Source organism: Schistocerca serialis, chromosome 2 (genome assembly GCF_023864345.2).
Source record: "Schistocerca serialis cubense isolate TAMUIC-IGC-003099 chromosome 2, iqSchSeri2.2, whole genome shotgun sequence".
Lineage (NCBI taxonomy): Eukaryota > Metazoa > Arthropoda > Insecta > Orthoptera > Acrididae > Schistocerca > Schistocerca serialis.
In genome coordinates this window covers 1024378676-1024402156 of record NC_064639.1, presented here as the reverse complement: position 1 = coordinate 1024402156, position 23481 = coordinate 1024378676, and the positions used below count along the sequence as shown (strand labels likewise).

The 23481-nt window shown below is 43.8% G+C and overlaps 1 protein-coding gene across 1 annotated transcript in view; it reads left to right on the top strand.

Moving 5' to 3' along the window:
- The window catches only part of LOC126458433 (sialin-like), a 477095-nt gene extending 461956 nt beyond the window's left edge, over positions 1 to 15139 (top strand). Inside the window, exon 11 of the mRNA XM_050095488.1 lies at positions 13325 to 15139. Coding sequence (XP_049951445.1) covers positions 13325 to 13549 — 225 coding nt within the window. The 3' untranslated portion in view covers positions 13550 to 15139. The remainder of the gene's footprint in view (positions 1 to 13324) is intronic.
- Positions 15140 to 23481: the final 8342 nt, after the last annotated feature.

Sequence of the window (23481 nt, the reverse complement as noted above, 5' to 3'; positions counted from 1 at the left end):
AACAACAAAAACTTGATGTTTGGCCAATAACTAAAGATGACCTTTCTTTATTGTTCCTTTCTACCAAAACACACTCTGTAATGCTTAATGTTGGTATTTATCGAGACTTTCTGGTGTTATATCATTGGAAAAGTTGTCGTACCTGTCAGGATAACTTTTCCCTGCTTTACATCATGATCGTCTTTCCTAATTGGGTTTTTCGGGTTCATTAGGGTGTTACAATGGGAAAATGGCGCTATCTAAAACCAGTCCCAAGGCAACTACGGTGCACCGCGGGCCCTAGATGACAGGGGCGAGGAATGGCTGCAGAGATCTGCACGGGCGAATACACGTGCAAGTGTTCAGCAACCTTCCGCCCAGATGAACCACGGGGCTACCAGCAGTGTCTCCCCTACGACAGTTAAGCGAACGTTGCTGCATACGGGTCCCCGCAGCAGGTTCTTGGTTCATGCACCCACGCTGACTGCTGTTCATCGGAGATGAAGGCTGGAATTTGCACATCAGTACCATAACTGGGCGTCCACTGAGTTGCGACAGGTAGCCTTTTCAGATGAATCACGTTTTATGTTATTTCAGGCAGATGGCCGTTCGCGTGTACGGTCCTGCAATAATCGTCGGGAAGGTCCAAACCTTTATCCGACAGGAAGAAGATGCTGCGATATGCAAATGATTAGCTTTCCAGAGCATTCACACAAGGTTGGCGCCGGTAGCGACACCTACAACGTGCTGACACGAGGAAAGTTTCCAACCGATTTCTCATACACAAACAGCAGTTGACCGGCGTTGCCTGGTGAAACGTTGTTGTGATGCCTCGTGAAAGGAGGAGAAATGCATACCATAACGTTTCCTACCTAGATAAAGGTCGGATTGTAGCCCATCGCGATTGCGGTTTATCGTACCCCAATATTGCTGCTCACGTTGGTCGAGATCCAATGACTGTTAGTAGAATATGGAATCGGTGGGTTCAGGAGGGTAATACGGAACGCCGTGCTGGATCCCAACGGCCTCGTACCACTAGCAGTCGAGATGACAGGCATCTTATCCGCATGGCTGTAACGGATCGTGCAGCCACGTCTCGATCCCTGAGTCAACAGATGGGGACGTTTGCAAGACAACAACCATCTGCACGAACAGTTCGACGACGTTTGCAGCAGCAAGGACTATCAGCTCGGAGACCATGGCTGCGATTACCCTTGAAGCTGCATCACAGACAGGAGCGCCTGCGATGGTGTACTCAACGACGAACCTGGGTCCACGAAAGGTAAAACGTCATTTTTTCGGATGAATCCAGGTTCTGTTTACAGCATCATGATGGTCGCATCCGTGTTTGGCGACATCACGGTGAACGCACATTGGAAGCGTGTATTCGTCATCGCCATCCTGGCGTATCACCCGACGTGATGGTATGGGGTGCCATTGGTTACACGTCTCGGTCACCTCTTGTTCGCATTGACGGCACTTTGAACAGTGGACGTTATATTTCAGATGTTTTACGAGCCGTGGCTCTACGCTTCATTCGATCCCTGCAAAACCCTACAATTCAGCAGGATAACGCACGACGCATGTTGCAGGTCCTGTACAGGTTTTCTGGATACAGAATATGTTCGACTGCTGCAGTGGCCAGCACATTCTCCAGATCTCTCACCAACTGAAAACGTCTGGTCAATAATGGCCGAGCAACTGGGTCCTCAAAATACGCCAGTCACTACCCTTGATGAACTGTGGTATCGTGTTGAAGCTGCATGGGCAGCTGTATCCGCACACGCCATTCACGCTCTGTTTGACTCAATGCCCAGGTGTATCAAGGCCGTTATTACGGCCAGAGGTGGTTGTTCTGGGTACTGATTTCGCAGGATCTATGCACCTAAATTGCGTGAAAATGTAATTACATGTCAGTTCTAGTATAATATATTTGTCCATGAATACCCGTTCATTATCTGCATTTCTTCTTGGTGTAGCAATTTTAATGGCCAGTAGCGTAGTTTTTCTTGTCCTTGGCTCGATGCCATCTACGAGCAGGTTAAAGCAACATGTCTCACAGGTCGCAGTGTACGTGAGTGGCTCGTAGAACACTAGAATAAGTTTACCGTACTCCTCTGGCTCCCAAACTCTCCGTATTTAAACCGTGGGTCATCCACGAGCGGTCTGTGCGCGCCATGGATCCTTAGCCGAGAAACTCAAATCAGTTGGTCTCGGCCACTAGAGTTCTCATGGCTCCACATCCCTGCCGATAAACTCAAAGACGTACTTACTGTACGTCCGCGCTGCAAAAGGTGGTTATTCAGACATCTGACAGGTGGACATATTAATGTGACCGGACCGTGTATACATGAAATAAGACGTGTAAAATGTTTACTATTGTCTAACGTGGAGGTATCTTTGTACAGCGCGGCTGGTGAAGGAATTTGCTTTCAAACGCGTCCTACCGCGGCGGTAGGCGGAGTTTGTCAACAAAATTCTTCAGTGAATCTGACAGCACTGTCACAGCACACTGAGGAGGGCAATTTACAACAGCGGTCGAAACGTTGGAAAATTTTACATATTGACAATGTGGTCACATACCATGAAGAATTTTATTGACAGTGCCGACAACGGCTGCGGAAATTTAAGCTTGCAAACTGCACTACTGGCCATTAAAATTGCTACACCACGAAGAAATCCAGATGATGAACGGGTATTCATTGGACAAATATATTATACTATAACTGACATGTGATTACATTTTCACGCAGTTTGGGTTCATAGATCCTGAGAAATCAGTACCCAGAACAACCACCTCTGGCCGTAATAACGGCCTTGATACGCCTGGGCATTGAGTCAAACAGAGCTTGGATGGTGTGTACAGGTACAGCTGCCCATGCAGCTTCAACACGATACCACAGTTCATCAAAAGTAGTGACTGGCGTATTGTGACGAGCCAGTCGCTCGGCCACCATTGACCAGACGTTTTCAATTGGTGAGAGATCTGGAGAATGTCCTGGCCAGGGCAGCAGTCGAACATATTCTGTATCCAGAAAAGCCCTTACAGGACCTACAACATGCGGTCGTGCATTATCCTGCTGAAATGTAGGATCGAATGAAGCGTAGAGACACGGGTCGTAACACATCTGAAGTGTTACGTCCACTGTTCAAAGTGCCGTCAATGCGAACAAGAGGTGACCGAGACTTGTAACCAGTGGCACCCCATACCATCACGCCGGGTGATACGCCAGTATGGCGATGACGAATACACGCTTCCAGTGTGCGTCTACCGCAGATGTCGCCAAACACGGATGCGACCATCATGATGCTGTAAACAGAACCTGGATTCGTCCGAAAAAATGACGTTTTGCCATTCGTGCACCCAAGTTCGTCGTTGAATATACCATCGCAGGCACTTCTGTCTGTGATGCAGCGTCAAGGGTAACCACACCCATGGTCTCTGAGCTGATAGTCCATGCTGCTACAAACGTTGTCGAACTGTTCGTGCAGATGGTTGTTGTCTTGCAAACGTCCCCATCTGTTGACTCAGGGATCGAGACGTGGCTACACGATCCGTTACAGCCATGCGGATAAGATGCCTGTCATCTCGACTGCTAGTGGTACGAGGCCGTTGGGATCCAGCACGGCGTTCTGTATTACCCTCCTCAACCCATCGATTCCATATTCTGCTAACAGTCATTGGATCTCGACCAACGCGAGCAGCATACGGTAAAACGCAATCGCGATAGGGTACAATCCGACCTTTATCTAGGTCGGAAACGTTATGGTACGCATTTTCCTCCTTACACAACAACGTTTCACCAGGGAACGCCGGTCAACTACTATGAGAAATCGGTTGGAAACTTTCCTCATGTCAGCACGTTGTAGGTGTCTCCACCGGTGCCAAACTTGTGTGAATGCTCTGAAAGGCTCATCATTTGCGTATCACAGCATCTTCTTCCTGTCGGTTATATTTCGCGTCTGTAGCACGTCATCTTCGTGGTGTCGCAATTTTAATGGCCAATAGTGTAGAATTTGCTTGCGGCTACAGTGAATGTCAAACAAAGGGTTGCTGAGGGTGAGAGGGTGAGAGTAAGATGGCATGCCTTTGGCCAGGCAGTCACGAGGGAATGCAATCTGCGACGGAAGCGCCAGTGTCCAGGAATGTAATTAGAGCGCAGTCGGCAGGCGTCTCTTGATTAGGTGGGCTAATTACGGGCCAGTGGCGGTTGGCTGTCCCTGTGGGAGGGCGGGCGACAGCTTGGATGCCGCGCGACCACTTGCCGATACCCACGTCTGCTCTGGAATTGTCTCCGTCGTCTCAAAGCAAATGCCTCGCCGGCATAGCCAACAGGCGCGAGATACTTGCAGACACGATGAGCTCGCCAGGGGCCTTTCGAGGGCTAATGGAGATTGCTATGAAACCACTCCACCAAGAGCTCTTCGCAATAGCTTTCTGCAGACAATATCTTGTTGGCGTTTCGCAGCAAGCAGGATCGCTTGCAGTTACGGAGTTGTCATTATTCCCACGAATGTGGACTCGAGCTTCCCCTTGTGGAGGTGCGTTTTGTTATACTGCGTATTAACGAAATTGCGGTAATATGGGGTACCAAATGAAATTTCTGTCTGGACTTGTGATTGCCTGGCTTGGATGATGCAGCTTGTTATCCTGAACGGAAAGTTGTCGAGAGCTGTAAATGTAATTTAAGGCGTGCCTCAGGGCAGTGTGTTGGCCCCGTGTTGTTGATGTTGTATATTATGACCTGGCAGAGATTACTACTAGAAACTACTGACTTCATGCAAGTGGTGACGTTATCTATAATGAAACATTGTCTGTAAAGAGATTACATCGATTTGATGGTGGTGCTAACAACGGCAGATTTCTTTAAATGTTTAGAAATGTCAAATTTTGTACTCAACAGAAATCATAAACGTAAGGTTTTAGGTCTAGAATGTGAATGAGTCACAATGAGTGTTGAATCCTGCTTTGACGTCAAATATGGGTGGTCTAGGGTACCTGCCTTCTCGGATTGCTAGACAACATTCAAACAAATCGTATTAATGAGTTTTATTGCGAAATGAAAAAGGACAATACCGAACTTTGACAATAACACAGAAGTGTCGCAAGCGAAGATCGACATTCAGATAAGAAATTTCTTCAGTATATATAATTCTTAAGTCACTAATCTTGAATAGCCTAGTCTAGAAGCTGATGTGGAAGTGGGGCGCGACCAGTCGGCGCGGCTTTTATGTCCTCTTCGCATGGAGGCCGCTGCGGTCGAGTTGTCATCCTGGAGAGGGGCGGTCAGTGTGCAATTGACTGACGTCTTCTTTATAGCCCTCTCTGCTCTAACGTTTCCGACTGTCGTGCTGGCCGGTGTGGCGAGCGGTTCTAGGCGCTTCAGTCTAGAGCCGCGCGATCGCTACGGTCGCAGGTTGGAATCCTGGCTCGGGCATGGTTGTGTGTGATGTCCTTAGGTTAGTTAGGTTTAAGTAGTTCTAAGTTCTAGGGTACTGATGACCTCAGATGTTAAGTCCCATAGTGCTCAGAGCCATTTTTTGAACCTACTGGCGTGCCGTCACTTGACTTTACGCCGTAACAATGGAAATCAGTTAACTCACACAAATACCTCGTTGTAAATCTCGGTATGGATGTGAAACTGAACAATCACATAGGTTCAGTCGTATCTACTGCAGGTGACAGACTTCGGTTGTATGCGGTATTACAAATCGATAGTGACTTAATTAACTGTACCCTTTACTCATCACTGGTTGTCTGGAACATTCGGAGCTGAGAGCGTCTTTTCCGGCAGAAGTCATTGTCTTACTGCTCTCTTCATCAATGTCCAAGCACACCGTTATATGAAACGAGGGCAATCGTTTTCAGGTTTCGTGTGGAACAGGAACGGTTGTATGCAGTCGAATAGCGCAAAAAAAATGGAGAGCTGATAAAATATGAGTTTGTAAGTTTTCCGTCGGATGGTAGGGCAACAGAGAGTGATTAACTGGTTTATTATCGGAAGGTGCGTGTAGTTAGACACGAAAGCAGTGGTCAAATCAGTACCATAAAGCTTGGTGAGTAGTGCCTGTTGGAGGGCTGTATTACTACTTGAACAATTATTAAGGCTACCGGGGACTGTTATAGCTTCATGGTTTAATTTGGAATAGCAGTACAGCAAAGATAAACTTCAGTGCGAATTAAATTTAACTGTAAATATCAGAATGTTAGCATCTAGTCAGCGTTAGGAAGTGCGTTAGTTACGAAATCAATGAACTATGTCAGTTCTCCTAAATTATCGAATTGATGACTTTACGAATATTAAAGCAACACGGTCACGTTTCGAACGAACCACGTTTTTTGTTTGATCATCCTTTAGTAACGTCCGATCGCTGCAAATAAATTGTTTCAGTTAAGAAACAGCAAAAATATAGAGGGACAAAAGTTAAAGCTGGTAGAGTCCTCCGTCCACAGGCCTTGACGGGTCCACCTGTAGCGACCGACCGCCGTGTCATCCTCTGCGAATGGCGTCATTGGATGTGGTGTGGAGGGACGTGGCTTCAGAACGCCGCTCTGCCGGCCGTTGTCGGTTTTCATGACCATGAGCCGCTACTGCTCTATCAAGCAGCTCCTCAATAGGCATCACGAGTCTGACAAGGGAATGGTCCAGCTCTGAAGTCTTATTCGGGAAGAATACAGCGAAAGAAGTGCACTGTCAAAATTTTAGCATCCAAGACGCACTGCAAGTATTTTTTAAAAATTGTTGAAGTTACTCGTTTTTGTCGCATGAAGATGCGCTTATCACAGCAATTTGTACAGCGCTTCCTACCTAGCAAACCACCACTGGAATCACGTCCCTAGACGCTTATGCGGTGCTGACGAGGCTTTCCCCATGACAAGACCTGCCGTAGGGCAGAACACAAAGTTTTATTTTTCCTAACTAGCGCGTGACCGGCTGCGACGAGAGAGTGCATACGCTGTAGTGCTTATACACGGGCCGACACAAGCGAATTTGTAGCACCTAAACCGTACAAAAGTGTCACATATATCATTAATGTTTTGAATAAGAGGCAATTCGTATCGACAACTGAACTGTTGCATATGTAATTCTTACAAGGGTAGAAGAGGAAAATAAATCAAGGCAGTGTTTAATGTTACATTATTGTTGACTTTGTCAATCGTGAAATGAAATACTTCTTATGTATACATCATTTTACAAATTCTTGTAGCACAGTTCTTATGATAATTTTAGAATAATGTAGGCCTATAGCTTAGTAACAATGAAACAGTTCCTTATTTATTACCCATAGTCGTCACAATAAAGCGAAATGTCATTTGAACGACAAAAACAAACATTTTCCTTATAACAGGCACACATGACTAAAGAAAAATTAATGCTTTCAGGCAATTCACAGTGATAACTCATTTAATTTGACAGAATTGCGGTGGAATAAAATTTGGTCCTGGCAGTTGCTCTCCTTATTGTGCAGTATAAGGAGCATACTTAAGGCAGTTCGTAAAATATGCCGATGCAATCTGATAAAGCACAAAAGACTGAAATTTAAGAATAATGTTGTCTTGATAAACATCAAATGGCATAGAGCTATTGGAAATTACTGTCCGGCAATTACTTTAAAATATTTTTCTACTGTCCAAAAACTTATTTATCGAGAGTCGCTTGGTTGTTCTGGGTGGAATCTAAATTTTACTAACAGTCTTTCCGTCGTCCTCCTGAAGACAGAGGTATCGATATGTCGGGGTCATGAGTCCAACAAAAGGAATGAATTAATTTCTGCAACTGGTTCGAAACAGTTTCGAATGAAATGTTAAAACTTATTCTTCCATATTTTTCCAGATTTTGGTAAGTCTATTATAAGATTTAGACACTAAACAGTCGTTTTTCTTATTTTTGTTTAGTATGCCTTGAGGTCTCTGAAGACAGATATAAAGCTTCATAAACAGTAATACTCTCATACTTCTTATTGTCACGGTTGTATATCGATGTGCCGTAGTATTAATCAATTGCACAACAGACTCTGTCTTCTTTTCTCCTCGATAAAGTGCGGTTCGCTCGCGGTTCTTTCGCGAAACATGACTGATCGGCGTTAGAAGCAACAGACATGGGGATAACAGCAAGCTTTGTCTTCACGTCAGGTATGTCAGGTATGAATTAATAGCATCTCCTCTACACCTTTACTTGAAGTAAACTTCGTTGTTTTGAAATTTCCAATACTGTTTGATTCCTTTAATTTGCTTAACCAGGACGAAGAAGACGTTTCGGGCAATGTTCATCTCAGCTGCAATTCGAAGGTCGTCCATTGCTTCTCACAAACAGCTCTACATGGTTCATATCTCAAGAAAACTCCTCTAAAGAATCGTGTATTATTTATTCAAGTTTAGGACTTTATGTTGGTTATTTATGAGGGGTGACAAGACTTTGTGGCCGCTCTGTACAGTAAATCTTTCGGATAATTTCTCTTTCACATTTTCGCGAGTTTCATTTTGGCGAGTATTTATTACTTCGTGGAAGTCTTTCTTCCATTTATTCCTTTCACGGTCTGATTTTACGAAACAAAACCGTGTTTGCACACTGCTTAACGTTATGTGTTTAAAATATTGAATAAGATTAGGTTAGCTTAGGTATTGATTCAGTTTTATCTCCATTGTTAACACTTTTTAACGCTACCACAAAAGCAAGTGGTAAATATTGTGGATATTGAAAGTGTTGCAAATTTGAGTGAACAGTAATTACGGATAATTGTTTCAGACAAACTATCAACGAAAACTGAACATCGCTTTTCATATTACGACCGCGTCCACTTGTGTTACCTGTTTACCGATGTGCCGTCAACCAAGGATATGCAGCTGCCATGTTGCGCATGCGCAGTCCGTCTCAGCTCTAGTAGGGGTGTACAATTCTGCAGCTGCCTGGCGACCTACGAATTTGGCAATTTTCAATTTTTTTAAAATACTTATGGTGTGTCTTAGTAAGTGAAATGTTAACAGGGCCGTTCTTTCGGTGATTTCCTCCTGTATAAAAATTTTCTGAGCATGTTTTGACATGTGGGACTGGACCATTCCCTTGTGCGTGCACGCCATTCATCTCCTCCGACTAAGGAAAACTCCATGGAAGTACTGTAAATCGAACGTGGGTCTTGCCCATGACAGTCAACCACGGTGACCACTCAGTTACAAAGGCATAGGATACTCGGGGAAACGAGTTTGTATGCTAAACTCTCGTGTGACCCATCCGAGAATATTATTCAAATGTCTGGACCCATAGCAAATAGGGCAAACAGGGAATATTGAACTTATACAAAGAAGGGTCACAGGTTTGTATGGGTTACGAGAGAACGTCACCGAGATGCTGTAAAACTGCCTTAGAAGCTTGAAGGTAGACGGGAATTACCCTGCGAGGTCCACTTACAGTGTTTCGCGAACCAGTACTGAATAACGCTCCAGAAGGAAACTGAAAATGATCATATCTAAGGAGGTGATGCAGAAACGCTATACTTGTGTGGAGCATTCGCAGATGGCAGGAAATGCGTCTTGCGGTGTTCAGAGTAGGAATGAAGCATAGCGGCAGAATATTGCGGGCCCTACAGAACTATATTTGACTTTCTGATACTCTGATTTTTTTAAAAAATTTCAAGTGTCATGCTGGGATAGCAAAAAAAGTAGACATGCCTGGTCATCATTATGGAGACCAGTTCTTGCAATTAACTTGCTTTCATTACAGTCGTACGGTGGACATGCTAAGCTTAATAAAACCGTCTCGGCTTTCCGGCCGCGTCATTTCGACTAAAATCTCAAGCTTTCGACAGCTGTTTCCACCATCGCTATAAATAGTAAAACTACTGGCAGCCATGGCGGCGGGGTGTTCCGCTTAATTTAGCTTTCATCACCTCGAAAAAGTAGTTATGTGATTTCTCTTTTATTTTATTTTTAACGTTAAATGTCCACGGTCCTGATTCATACTGAAACCTCCGTACCACAGCAGACCAACACGATTTCTTAAGCCATCCAGATTGACGTGACACGACTTACCGAAAACGTATTACCGCACGATACTTTATCAGTCGGTTGCGCCATTTTGATTTTTCTCCTTCAGTATCGTTCTATGGTACTGTGGTGTAGGGACTGTAATGTGTACCAGGCTTGGGACGCAGTTCCCAGCCCTAAAACCTCACACTTTTCTACAGATGTCACTGTTACAGGCTCCGTTGACTAGGTCTGATAGCAATCGGATTGGTGGAGAAAGTGGCGCTCTTGTTACAGATCCCTAGCACTCCTGAAAAGATGAGGAACGTTAGCTTTAAAAATGTATCTGCGACTAAGCATTTACTTAATAAACACTGATAAAAACGAATTTAAAGCATGTGAAAGAATTCAAGCATTTACTTAATACATACTGATAAAAACGAATTTAAAGATGGGAGGAACCGGAGCATAAACAGTGGAATGACATCTGTCTAGCAAAACTAGACTGAATGTGACAACAGCACTCAGATATGAAACGTTTTACGACTTTGCGCATAAATACCCTCTGTCCTGAATATTAGGAGAAGCTTTATGAAAACAATCTATTGCTTGAAGCTAGTTTAATAAAGAACGCCACCTCACCAGTGGGAGCACACAGTGAATCCAGGAACATGGTCGATCATGCTGGTCCAGCTTTATGATGTTGGGAGAGATAATGTTGGATGGACGTACTGACCTCAACATCTTTGAACACTTTACACTCCCAGGCAACGTTATTGCGACACTTTACTCATTCTCCACGAGCGTCTTTTCAAGGGTGCATTCAGTCCTGACTTCATTTTTATGGGTGACAATGCGCAGTGGCAAAGAAGAACGGCGGTGGAGGAAATATTGCAAGGAGAGGAAGTTCGGCGAAGGACTGGCCTACACGTTCCCATTGCTTAAATCCCTTCCAGCTCCTTTTGGTATGTTTTGGAGGGACGAATTGCAGGACGTCCATATGCACCAGTGATCAACCAAAGCCGTCAAACGTGCTGGTGAAGGAATGGAACGCCTTACAGCAAGAACTCGTTACCAGTTTCTTGGCTAGCATGGCAGCACATGGCGAGCATGCACTGGCGTCCGTAGTAATCACAAACCCTAGTAAGATCCATTTCTCGCCGTTTGTGACGTCCAGGGAACCATCATGATTCGCGGTCACTTCATTGTAATTATTGTCTTTGAATAAAATTGTTATTTCTATTCGTCTCCTTGCGTATCTCCTTCAGTAACCTTGTACTGTACTGTACTAAATTGTAGCAGTTGTTTCTAAGTATGGTCCAAGTTTCATCGACCTATGTTACTTGGCAGTGGCACTTCATGCTCAAATTACTTTTGTCCTTAAGTTTTGCACACCAGAGTAATTTCCTGACTTGATAGATCACAAAATTTCCATATAAAATTTTTCGTCTCGACTTCCTTTGCACCACTGTGTTACGTGTAAACATTTATCCTTTACACACTGCAGTCATACGGCAGTCTGCGAGTATGTACACGAAAATAAAAACAAAGACTCATGTCATTTTTACGAGGAGAGTCAGTTTTTTCAGTGATGATTAAAACTTCGACTGTCCTCGTGCTCGATTACGCTGGTTTGGAGCTTGCAACACTGATGTTGTCGGGAGAGGGTCGTGCTAGGAGGGGCGTTCAATAAGTAATGCAACACATTTTTTTCTCGGCCTGTTTCGGTTGAATAAGTGCGGAATTTGTTGTGCGACATCGTGGAATATTCCCGCTTCATACCCCATAGTGTCATGAAGTTCCGATAGGTGGCGGAGCTATACGTAGCCCTCAACATGAAGTCTGTAACGGAGTAGAATTCCAAGCAGAGAGCTGTCATTTTATTTTGGCGGAAAACCAAAGCATCGCGGATGTTCATAGGTGCTTGCAAGAGGTCTGCGGAGACCTGGCAATGAACAAAAGCACGCGCAGACGCGTCCGGTCGGTTGCATAGAGGTGTGACTGCTGCAGTGTCGGAACGTGCGGACACTCTCATTCGTGGTGATCGACGTATCACAATCGAACACCTCACTGCTGAAAAAAATGGTTCAAATGGCTCTGAGCACTATGGGACATAACTTCTGAGGTCATCAGTCCCCTAGAACTTAGAACTACTTAAACCTAACCTAAGGACATCACACACATCCATCCCCGAGACAGGATTCGAACCTGCGACCGTAGCGGTCGCGCTGTTCCAGACTGAACCGCCTAGAGCCGCTCGGCCACACCGGCCGGCCCTCACTACTGAACTTGACGTCTGTGTTGGTAGTGCTGACATACTCTTCTACCAGTAGGGTGGTCCACAAAGAACAACGAAACTGCTTGCGCATTACAAGGCTGATAAGGAGAATTTTTTGTCGAAAATCGTTACGGCCGATGAAAAGATAAGTTCGTCACCTCGAACCGGATGCAAATTGGCAATCCATGGAGTGGCAGAACACCACCTCTCCTCCGAAGAAAAAGTTCAGTGCCGCATCCTCAGCCTATAAAACCAGTGGAACGGTCTTCTGGGACTCTGAAGGGGTTATTCTGTTTGATGACCTCTCTCATGGTGTGGCGATCAGATCTGAAGTGTATTGTGCTACCCTCAGACAACTGAAGAAACGACTTCAGCGTGTTCGTCACCACAGCAATGTAAACGAATTTTTCCTTTTCCGTGACAACGTCGGGCCTCACACAAGTCTGCGAACGCGAGAGGAGCTCACTGAACTTCATTGGACTTTGCTTTCTCATCCCCCTGTCCGCCCCTGGTAGCTGAGTGGTCATCGTGACGGAATGTCATGCCTAATGGTGCGGGTTCGATTCCCGGCTGGGTCGGAGATTTTCTCCGCTCAGGGACTGGGTGTTGTGTTGTCCTTATCATCATCATTTCATCCCCATCGACACGCAAGTCGCCGAAGTGGCGTCAACTCGAAAGACTTGCACTAGGCGAACGGTCTACCCGACGGGAGGCCCTAGCCACACGGCATTTCCATTTTCTCATCCCCCTATACATCCCTGATCTCACACCTTCCATTTGTTTGTCTCAATGAGGGTGCGGAAATCAGTATGTGGATGATGGAAGGCAATTGGCTTAGATACTGACCAATAGCGTCGTACTATGCGAGCATACAAGCCCTCCCAGTGAGGTGACTTGAGACCATCGCATTGAAGGGAGATTCTATTGAAAAAGTGGCTTTTGTAGCCGAATGAGTGAGGAATAATATGGTGTACTGGAATCCCGAATAGAGCCAACCTGCTTTCAGAGAAAAAAAGAAAATGTGTTGCATTACTTGTTGTACACCCCTCGTAGTTTCTGGCCGTGTCGTACTCCGTGAGAATTGACTGTCTGTCTGTCTGCCGCAGCCGCGGACGCTGTCGGAGTGGCGTCCGGTGTTCGGGGTGACGTCTGCCGTGTCTTTGACGAGCTGCGTGGTGTACCTGGCTGCGGGCAGCGGCGAGGTGCAGCCCTGGAACCACGCGCCGTGCCCCGCCGCGCGAAACGACCAGCGCGACCAGGAGCTGCGGCTGCGCCCCGACCGCGACCACGACCAGAACCACGACCACGACCGCGAGGACGAGGCCGCCTGAGCAGCCGCACCGCCTGCTGCCTGCTGCTTCACTGCCACCAGCCGCGCCCCCGCTGCTGGGCTCACCGCAATCACTGCCGGCTGTCGCCGACTTTTACAGAATAGCTGACCTCAGAGTACAAGTGCCTTACTCTACTACAGATCCCTATGTAAAGCACGCCAACACGGATAAATGCTGAATGTGTGGATTACTAACTTCGTGTTTTTCGAACTAAAATAGATTAAAATTTCTCACGCTGGGAAATCAGAAGGAGCGTTCTTTTATTTGGTAAAACCTTTCTAAAGCCAATACCGCATACATATTTCTTCACTTACAACCAGTTTCGAAAGACTTTCCTGTCATGTTCGAGTCTCGAAAATTTTTTGTTGTTAAACTTCTTCATTTTGAGTTGAAGTTTCACACACAAGTTGTTACGTTAATAGATAGAAATGCAACACATTATACAAAGGTTCGTCAAGAATAAAACATTTAAAATCAGGAAACACATGTCAATATGCGCATATGCAGCACACACGGATTGTTTTTACTTCGTAAAAGTACCAGTACACAGTAAAATGCGTAGTAGCAGGTAACAATCCTCCGTGAGCGCTACATATGCGTATGTGCCATGTGCACAAAATGTTTTTTTTTTATTTTAAATATTTTATTTACGACGAACTTTTGTGTAATGTGCAACATTTTATCCTCTAACACGACAGCTTGACGTGAGGTTCCAGCTCAATATGAACACGTTTTATCGGAAAAATTGATGACCTATGTCAAAACTAGTTGTTGTAAATAAATAAATATTTACGTTAGCTTGGTTTTAGAAAGTTTTTACCAAATAAAATAGACATGGACGCAACCACTTGAACTGTGAGGCTTTATTTTTAAATTCACGACGGGTTTCGCGCCAACAAATGCCCATCATCAGGTGAAGTTAGTCGTGTGATGCCACCTCGAGTGCCGCGAGACATGGTGATGTCAGGGCGAAATAACCGTCTGCTAATCGGATGGTATGGAACTGCTGTATTTCTTTACGTTGAAACCATTATAAAACATCATCATTAGCACTAACACTGGCAACAACAGCGTGAAATGCTGGTTCAAGTCTGTACCTTCCAGCAGCATGTGTGTGGTGTAATGAATGAGAAGTGTTGGCAATCTGATAAACTTAGGTAGTTTACGTATTTTCAAAGTGGACTATGCGAGTAATAATTTTACCATTCAGTAAATCCAGAAGCTAGTTTAGTTTCTAGTTTTCTAGTATTTGTTATGGGTTTCTATGTTCTCTTTGAATCTGACAAGTTGACTGGACTCCTTACTTCAACTGTTGTATTGAATGAACGTCAAGTTTTCATATTTTGGTATAAATATAGATTGAACTTGAGTTGTAATAGTAATTTATAAATTTATATGAATCTCTTAAAGAAGGTTTACTACGTTCTTTCTTAATGAGAGAGCAGAGATGCCGTGCAATTGTGAAAACCAGATGTGCCAATGTTATAAATGGTGTTAATTCAAATTTTAGACATACTGTTTGGTTGTTCCAGTTGGGTATCACATTTGGTTTTTATTTTATGAACTGATAATAAATAAAAATTTATATGATGCAGTGTTTCAGTTTCAAAAAAATACTGTAATGGAGTAAGAAACGAGGATAAATATATAAGTGCTAAAATGCACTAATACAACTAGAGGTAGGTAACTGTTCAGTTTGTATAGACATAATTCGAAAGATAGACTGACGTAATTACAAAAGAAACCTGCATCTACCAATATATTCGGAATGAAGAGCTATGAATGAAGAGCTATGAATAGCTACTGGTGGTCGATATGAGCGCGTCTCTTCTCGCAGTACAAGAAGAAAAGTGAAGCACTATATGTAAACGATGCTCATCAGTCCGAAGACTGATTGGATGAAACTCTTCTCTCTATCCTGTGCAACCCTTTTATCTCCAAATTACAACTTACATCGTTTGGAACCTATTTACTGCATTCATCTCAATGTACCCCTCTAAAATTTTTATCTCTCAAACCTTCCTCCACTACTAAACTGACGATCCCTTGATGTATCAGAAAGTGTCTTATCAATAGATCCCTTCTTTCAGTCAAGTTGTGCCAAAAATCTCTCGTTTAGTCCAGTACCTCCCATTGTTTATGTGATCCACCCATCTAATCTTCAGCATTCATCTGCAGCACCACCTTTCAAAACATGTATTTTTTTCTTGTTTAAACTGTTTATCATCACCGATTCACTTTTAGACGAGGCTACATTCCAGACAAATAAGTTTAGAAAAGATTTCCAACGCTTAAATCTATATTCGATGTTAACAAATTTCTCGTCTTCAGAAAAACTTTTTTGCCATTAGCAATCTACAGTTTACACCCACTCTACTTCAGCCAGTATCAGTTATTTTACTATCCAAATAGTACAACTCATCTACTACTTTAAGTGTATCGTTTCCTGGTTTAGTTCCTTCATCATCCCCTGATGTAATTCATCTACATTCGATTACACTTGTTTTGCTGTTGTTAATGTTCATCTTATATCCTCCTTTGTAGCCACTGTCCATTCCATTAAACTTCACTTCCAAGTCTCTGACAAAATTACACATTCTTTGTAAAAACCACAATATTTTTATTTATTTTCACTGAACTTTAATTTCTTCACCAAATTTTTCTTTGGTATCGTTTACTGCTTTCTCGATGTATGGATTGAATAGCATCAAGGATGGGCTACAATCATGTCTCACTACCTTCTCAACCAACGCCCCTCGACTCTTATTACTGCCGTCTGCTTTCCCTCCAAGTTGTAAGTAGTCTTTCGCTTCCTGTATTTTACCCCTTCTACCCTCAGAATTTAAAAGAGTGTACTCCAGTCAACATTGCAAAAGCATTCTCTAAGTGCACAGATGCTATAAACGTAGGTTTTCCTTTCCTTAAACTATTTTCTAACGCAAGTCGGAGGGTCAGTAGTGCTTCGCTTGTTTCAAGATTTCTACGGAACCTAAAATGATCTTCCCAGTTTCTCCATTCCCCTGTAAATAATTCGTGTAATATTCTGCAAGCATGACTTATGAAACTGATAGTTCGGTAATATTTCCGCTTTCTGTGGAGCTGGGATTATTACATTCTTCTCGAAGGCTGACGGTATTCCATCTGTCTCATACATATCTCACACCAGGAGAAATAATTTATAATGTTATGATCACTGGTCTCCCAAGGATATTACTTCAGGGATCATGTTTCGACTTAGTTCTTTCAGTACTTTGTCAAACTGTTCTCGGAATATCATATCTCCTATCTCACCTTCATCTACGTCCTCTTCTTTTTCTACAGTTTGCCTTCTAGTTCACTTACCTTGTGTAGCCCCTCTTTATACTCCTTCCACCTCTCACCTTTACCTTCTGTGCTTAGTACTGCTTATTTCCATCTGATTCCCGATATTCATACAGTTGCCTCTCTTTTCTACAAGGGGTATCTATTTTTTCCCTAGTTCTGTATGCTTTTATATCTTTACACTTGTCCTGTAGCCATTCCTGCTTAGCCATTTTACATTTACTGTCAGTTTCATTTTTTAGATCTTTATATTCCCTTTCGCCTGTTTATTTTGTTGCGTTTTTATATTTTCTCCTTTCATCAGTTAAATTCAGTATCTCCCGTGATATTCTAGGATGTCTGTTAGCCCTTGTTTTGTTACCTATGTGATCCTCTGCTGCCTTCACTAGTTCTGAAAGTAGTCCAGGCGACTTCCATTGTATTCTTTTCCCCTCTTTCAGTGAATCGTTGCCTAGTGGTCCCTCTGAAACTCTCAACAACTTCTGGTTCTTTCAACGTATCCATTTCCTATCTCCTTAATTTACTTTTTGCGTTTTAATCTACAGTTCATGCTCTGTAATTTGTAGTCAGAGTTCACATCAGCCCCTGGAAATGTCTTACAATTTAAAATCTGGTTCCTAAATCTGTCTGACCATTAAATAATCCATACGAAACCTCGCTGTGTCTCTAGGTCTCTTCCACGTATACAACATGCTTTTATGATTCTTAAACTAAGTGTTGATTATGATAAAATTACTCTCTGTGCAAAATTCTGAATAATTTCTTTTATCTTATGATACATTTTTGTTCTTCTTCATTATCTGCGTATCTAGTTGGCGTATAAATTTGTACTACTATGGTGGGTGTTGGTTTTGTGTCTGTCTTGGCTGTAGTCATGCGTTCACTATGTTGTTCATAGTAGCTCACTTACATTCATATTTTCTTATTCAGTATTAGAGCTACTCCTGCGTTACCGCTCTGCAGTTTCCCCTTGCTTTCAGCCGTTCGCAGTATCAGCATAGCAAGACCATAGGCCATTTAGGTTAATCTTACAAAGCCAGACCAGTCAAACATTCAGGCTGTTGCCCCTCCAATTACTGAAAAGGCTGCTCCCCCTTTTCAGGTACCACATGTTTGCCTGGTCTCTCTGGTCTCTCCACAGATACCTCTCCGTTATGGTTGCACTTACAGCACGGCTATCTCTACCGTTGAGGTCACCCCACCATGGCAAGATCCATGGTTCATTGAGCTGGACATGAAAACTGTATGTATAAGGAGCGTTCAAAACGAAACGAGCCGGAGTCTGGAATGCCCAAACAGGTGACGGGAGGGTCAAATCGTGGCGTGTGTAACGGCGTGTGGCTCCGACCAGAGCGTGGAAGTTCACAGCCCGTCGCTAGGTGCTAGAGGGCACGCGTGCACGTCCCATGACTATACAGAGCTAGCAGCATCTATCGATCTCCAACGCTGCCAGTCGCATTGCAAACAGTGACATGGAGGCCTCAACAGAAGAGCAAAGAAGTGTTCTTCGTTTTCTTATGGTGGAAGGAGTAGGAGGAACGAATGTTCATCGACGAATGTCACAAGTGTACGGCGTACACTGCATGTCACTTGCAAGGGTCAAGGCGTGACACAAGCGCTTCAGGGATGGACGGGTGTCTTTAGCCGATGATGCACGCTCTGGAGAACCACACTGCATTACCGATGACATCGTCCAGCTGGTGGATGCTCTCATTAGCAAGGACCGCCGAGTGACAGTGAAAGCCATAGCCGCCGTGGTCGAATTGAGCGTCGGAAGTGTTCACACCATCGTGAAGGAACGACTGCACATGCGCAAACTGTGTGCCCAATGGGTGCCCCACAGTCTTCAACCACAACAGGAAGCTTGTCGGATGGCCCACTATCATGCTTATCTGTAACGCTATGCTCGGGAAGGGAAAGCGTCCCTGGCACGAATGGTGGCTGGAGATGAGTCATGGTGTCATCACTTCGAACCAGAATCAAAATGACAAAGTCTCCAGTGGAAGCATCCAGGGTCACCACCAACAAAAATCCAAGGCCATCCATACGAGTGTAGGAAAGGTTATGATGACGTTCTTCTTTGACCAAGATGGCCCCCTCCTGATTCACTTCCTGCAGCACGGGACAGCAGTAAATGCCTAGCATTACTCGCAAACCTTGATCAACCTTCACCAAGCGATCAAATCAGAATGACCAGGCAGTGTCACCCTCGGGTCATTCTGCACCATGACAGTACAAAGCCTCATACGGCCAACACAGTCGTGGCACTCCTGCGGAAATTCAAATGGGAGGCTGTCGACCACCCTCCATACAGTCCGGATCTCTCTTCCTGTGATAACGCCATTTTTGGTCCCCTTAAAAAGGCTCTGAGGGGCGAACGATTCACCTCGGACTACGACATCCAGTTGTACGTGCGTAAATGGTTAGCATCGCAGCCCCGGGAATTTTATAAGACAGCCATTCACCGCCTAACGTCACAGTGGAACAAGTGTCTCAACAGCCAGGGTTAATGCTTCTAACATACAGGTACTGTTATGTAATTGTGCCTCTGTCTCGTTTCTTTTTGAAGGACCCTTATAAATTCTCTCGTCTGGGGAACAATAATGCGTTCACAGATCCAAACCATTAGAATGTTTCTCAGCCTAAATACATCCACTGCTAACAAGGGATACTTACCATTGCACCCCCCTCAGATGTAGTGATAAGACGGCCCAATGGACAGTGCGTCAAAAGTTATCTATCTATCTACAGAACATGCATTAAAACAGGAAGAAGGTGCACAGAAGTGTGAAAAAAGAAGCAAAATCGAAATAGTGAACGGTCAAAGCTCGAGATATACAACACTGAGCGCTTTTGATCAGCCTTGGAGTCATGGTTATGTGGTCATGGTGTTGGACTGCGAAGAGGGACATCCGTATTCAAATCTGTGTCGTGTCTCATTTTTTTTCCACAAAACTATGAACTGTCCGACCGATCATTGACGTGTCTCTTTGCTATATTCATTTTTGTGTCTGTATCTTGGTGTAACGTCCGTTTGCAACGGGGAGGTATAAGGAGGGTCCGGCGGACATACGTACCTCCATTTTGTTCTACACAAGTACCACATGTTATGACTATTGCGCTCCGTTTTTGAAGCTTTGAATTACTTTTCTGCAACATAGTTCACACCCGTTTGTTTGTTGTATTCATTTATGTGAGAGGTCTATATGGCATCCTTCGTGCTCTCATTATTCATCACATTTATTTGCGACGGTAATATTGTACCACATTACTCGTATTCTGGAAGGAATCTGTTGTGTGGCAATTTCCAAGAACGCAGAAGGAGAACGGACACGTCAATGAGCGGACGGAAAGTTGATAATTTTGTGAAAAAAGAAATAATAGGTCACGATGGAGATTTGAATATGGATCTCCCGGTTTGCAGACCAAGCCGCACAATCATGACTAAGTGGTTCTTGTAACTCGCTCTAGTTTGTGCATCTTGAGTTTGGACCGTCCGCTGTTTCTATTTTGCTTCTTTCTCACAGTACAGTACGTCTTCTCCCAGTTTTCAGGCTTGATGTGTGTACAGTTGTTTTACGGGCTACCCACTGGGACATTTTATCACTAAATCTGAGAGGAGTGCGGTGGGGACTTACCCTTGTAAGTAGGTTGAGTCACGTACCTCTATTTCTGGCTCAGGTTGATTCTGCAGCTAGAGCACAGTTCTCTCTGAATGCTAGAAATTATTTCTGAATGATCTTCATTGTTCAAGGGCCAAAGTACTGTTGCAAGTGGTCACTTATTTACGTATTCTATTTTATCTAAATTTCCAAAAATATTCCGTTCATAACTTGAAGATTTATTTTTCAAAATATTTAGAAACAATAGAATAGTTTGATGGAGATAATAGAATATGCAACACCCCAGTACTCCTATGTTTCGCTATTCAATAAGAAATTAGTGAATATTGAGTCACATATTGATTCTACACGCTACCCACCTTCACTTTCACTCAAAAGAAATTGCAGGAGAACTTGATTCACAGTAGTCAGTAAATACATTACTACATGACAATTAAACACATTGCAATAGAAGAAACTAGCGAGTGAATATGCAGTAATTACCACTTCCGTATTGCAATGGATAAAAAAACTACTTGTCTTCGAAAACTACACATTCACCCAAGAAAAGTGCATATGCGTAACTCGTGCCCTAAATGGGGATTTGAGAAAGTTTCTTACAGGCGCTGAATTGATGTATGCCTCGTGCCCTTGTAGAAATATGAGAGTTTCTGCAATCCTTTTCCCGTAAACTGCCACTCAGTCTCAAGTGTCCAACGTGAAGAAGGACTGAAACGAATAATGAAGCCTTCTCGGTTGCTAAAAGCGTAATTTAGACCACCACTGTGCCTTTTAAAAGTAAGACAGCTCGTGTTGATACTGCGCGGAATCAGAGGAGTACGTGTAAAAGTGTAGGAAGGAGAGACAGTATCGTCAGAGTCTTAGTTTCTAGAAAACAGAAAGAATTAATAAAAGCTACTTTTTACAGTTGTAAATGGACCTACCATATCTCTCGACGGTACCGCAAGTGGTACAGGAAAAATCGAGGAAGAACTAAGCTTTTTTATGCTAAAATAAAACCAGAATGGAGTGTCGATAAAAATGTGTGCAATATATAATAGGATGTCACAGTGTGCAGTGCCCTAAGGTGAGTCCTTGCAAGAAGTTATCTCTTACTAACTAAAACACTTCAGACGAAGGGGATTTTAGAGTGTATCACTCGCAAGTGGTCCAGAAAAGAAAAGGCATTTGGAAGTAGTCATATTCCTAAAATATTTAATTTACAAAATTACACATTTTCGTCTAGTTACAGGAAGCCATGGGCTATATATAAAAGAGCATACATAGTAAACGGGGACCGTAAGGGTGTCCACATGCATCAGGAAGAAATACGGAGCTAGCGAGTCATTGCGGTGTAGCAGAAGAGATGTCACCTGGTTCCTCAGTCCAATGCGACCAGCATATATGTAAACGTAGACTTGCGAAAAACGGGGATTCACACTTTCAGCTCGAGAATCGGTTTAAATGTGTGCTGAGCCAGTAAACGTGTCGTTAATACTTTAACTTTCGTGAGGCGCTCACGAAACTTGTGCGTTTACGCGTGGTTACAGCTGTAGGTAGTCACATACGGCATACGAGAAACATCGACTTCTACTGCTTAGACTCAGATGGCTTTTATAAGATCGTAGGTTACACGGCCGGTGTCATTTCGTACAAAATAATTTTGGCTATTGGAACTGCTGAAACAGCTAAACTGCAATAAACTGCCCTGAAACGGACCACATAAACTGATCGATACGTGGGCATAGAACGTCCGCGTGACTCTTAGTTTCCCGTAGATTGTGTCGCCAGGTGTGCTGAAGACAGGTAAAGTGTTTCTGTTTAGTTTGCTTATCATGAAAGATTAATTATTTCTGGTAACGAATCTCGTACCATTTAATGTAACGGCATATTACTTCATTGACAGACCACCGAACAACCGAAATAGATCCTTCCTTCACATAAGCTATGAATTTTGCAATTTATCTTGTGGTTTTGTTATTGAAACGATAACAGGAAATGTAGAGCACCAGAAATATTGCATGTGGTTTATATCTCTACTGCTTACATTCTGAGAGATAATGCGACACTATTCCCGACATCAGCTGTATTTCACCTCGTAGATGTACCTGGTTGCTATTGAACGAAACACGTTGTTGCATACGCAGTGCATTCCTCTGTTGCATGGAGTGAGAACGTAAATGCTGGCAGGCGATGTGTCATTTCATGTATCAAGTATGTAAAAATATATTTCGCTTCAGACTGAGAAATAAGTTCCCTTACACAATTAAATATTAATTTATACTAAATCAGTACTTGGCTAGTTCATTCGCAGTTTTTATCAGCAGTAGGGACACGTGTAGGTAAACAATGTCAACTTTGTTCAAGAGGCGTCTACTTGTTTTATTTTATTTTTTAATTATTGATTTATATAATCTGATATGATTAGGGCCATAGAGGCCTTCTCTTACTTCGGATCAGGGTTTTATTCATACAATATGCCGTGTACCAGCGGTTCACCTGAAGGGATCAGCGACCCCTCAGACACTGAAGCATCACGGGGTTGCATATGTTCAAGGCGCTGCCTCCCCGGTCAGCATCGATCACAACAGGGACGACAGACGACAGACTGCAGCGCAAGCGCCACCAGAGGTTCTCCACACCAATGACCTATTTCCTCCGTCGTGTCCTGTGTGCAGAACTGGATCGGCACAAATTCCTCCGCACCCCGGCTATACAGGGCGGCGCAAGCCAACACGTCGGGAGTTCGTTCCACCGAAGGTCTGGGCCAGTTCTTGCGCCGGTTCTTAACAGCCCTTCAGTCAGATCCCGGTCGGAAGCCAGCGCAGCGGGATCTGCGACTTTCCAGCGATATCCCGAGACGAATCCAGCTACGCCGAATGCTCAGCCTCGGTCATTAGAGATTATCGCTGGCTTAAGTCTTCACGTCCAACTATCTTTATTGACTGTGTGTTCCAGGCGTATGTCTGAGTGTCTGAGAAGTTGTACTATTTTTTAATGAGAAGGGTC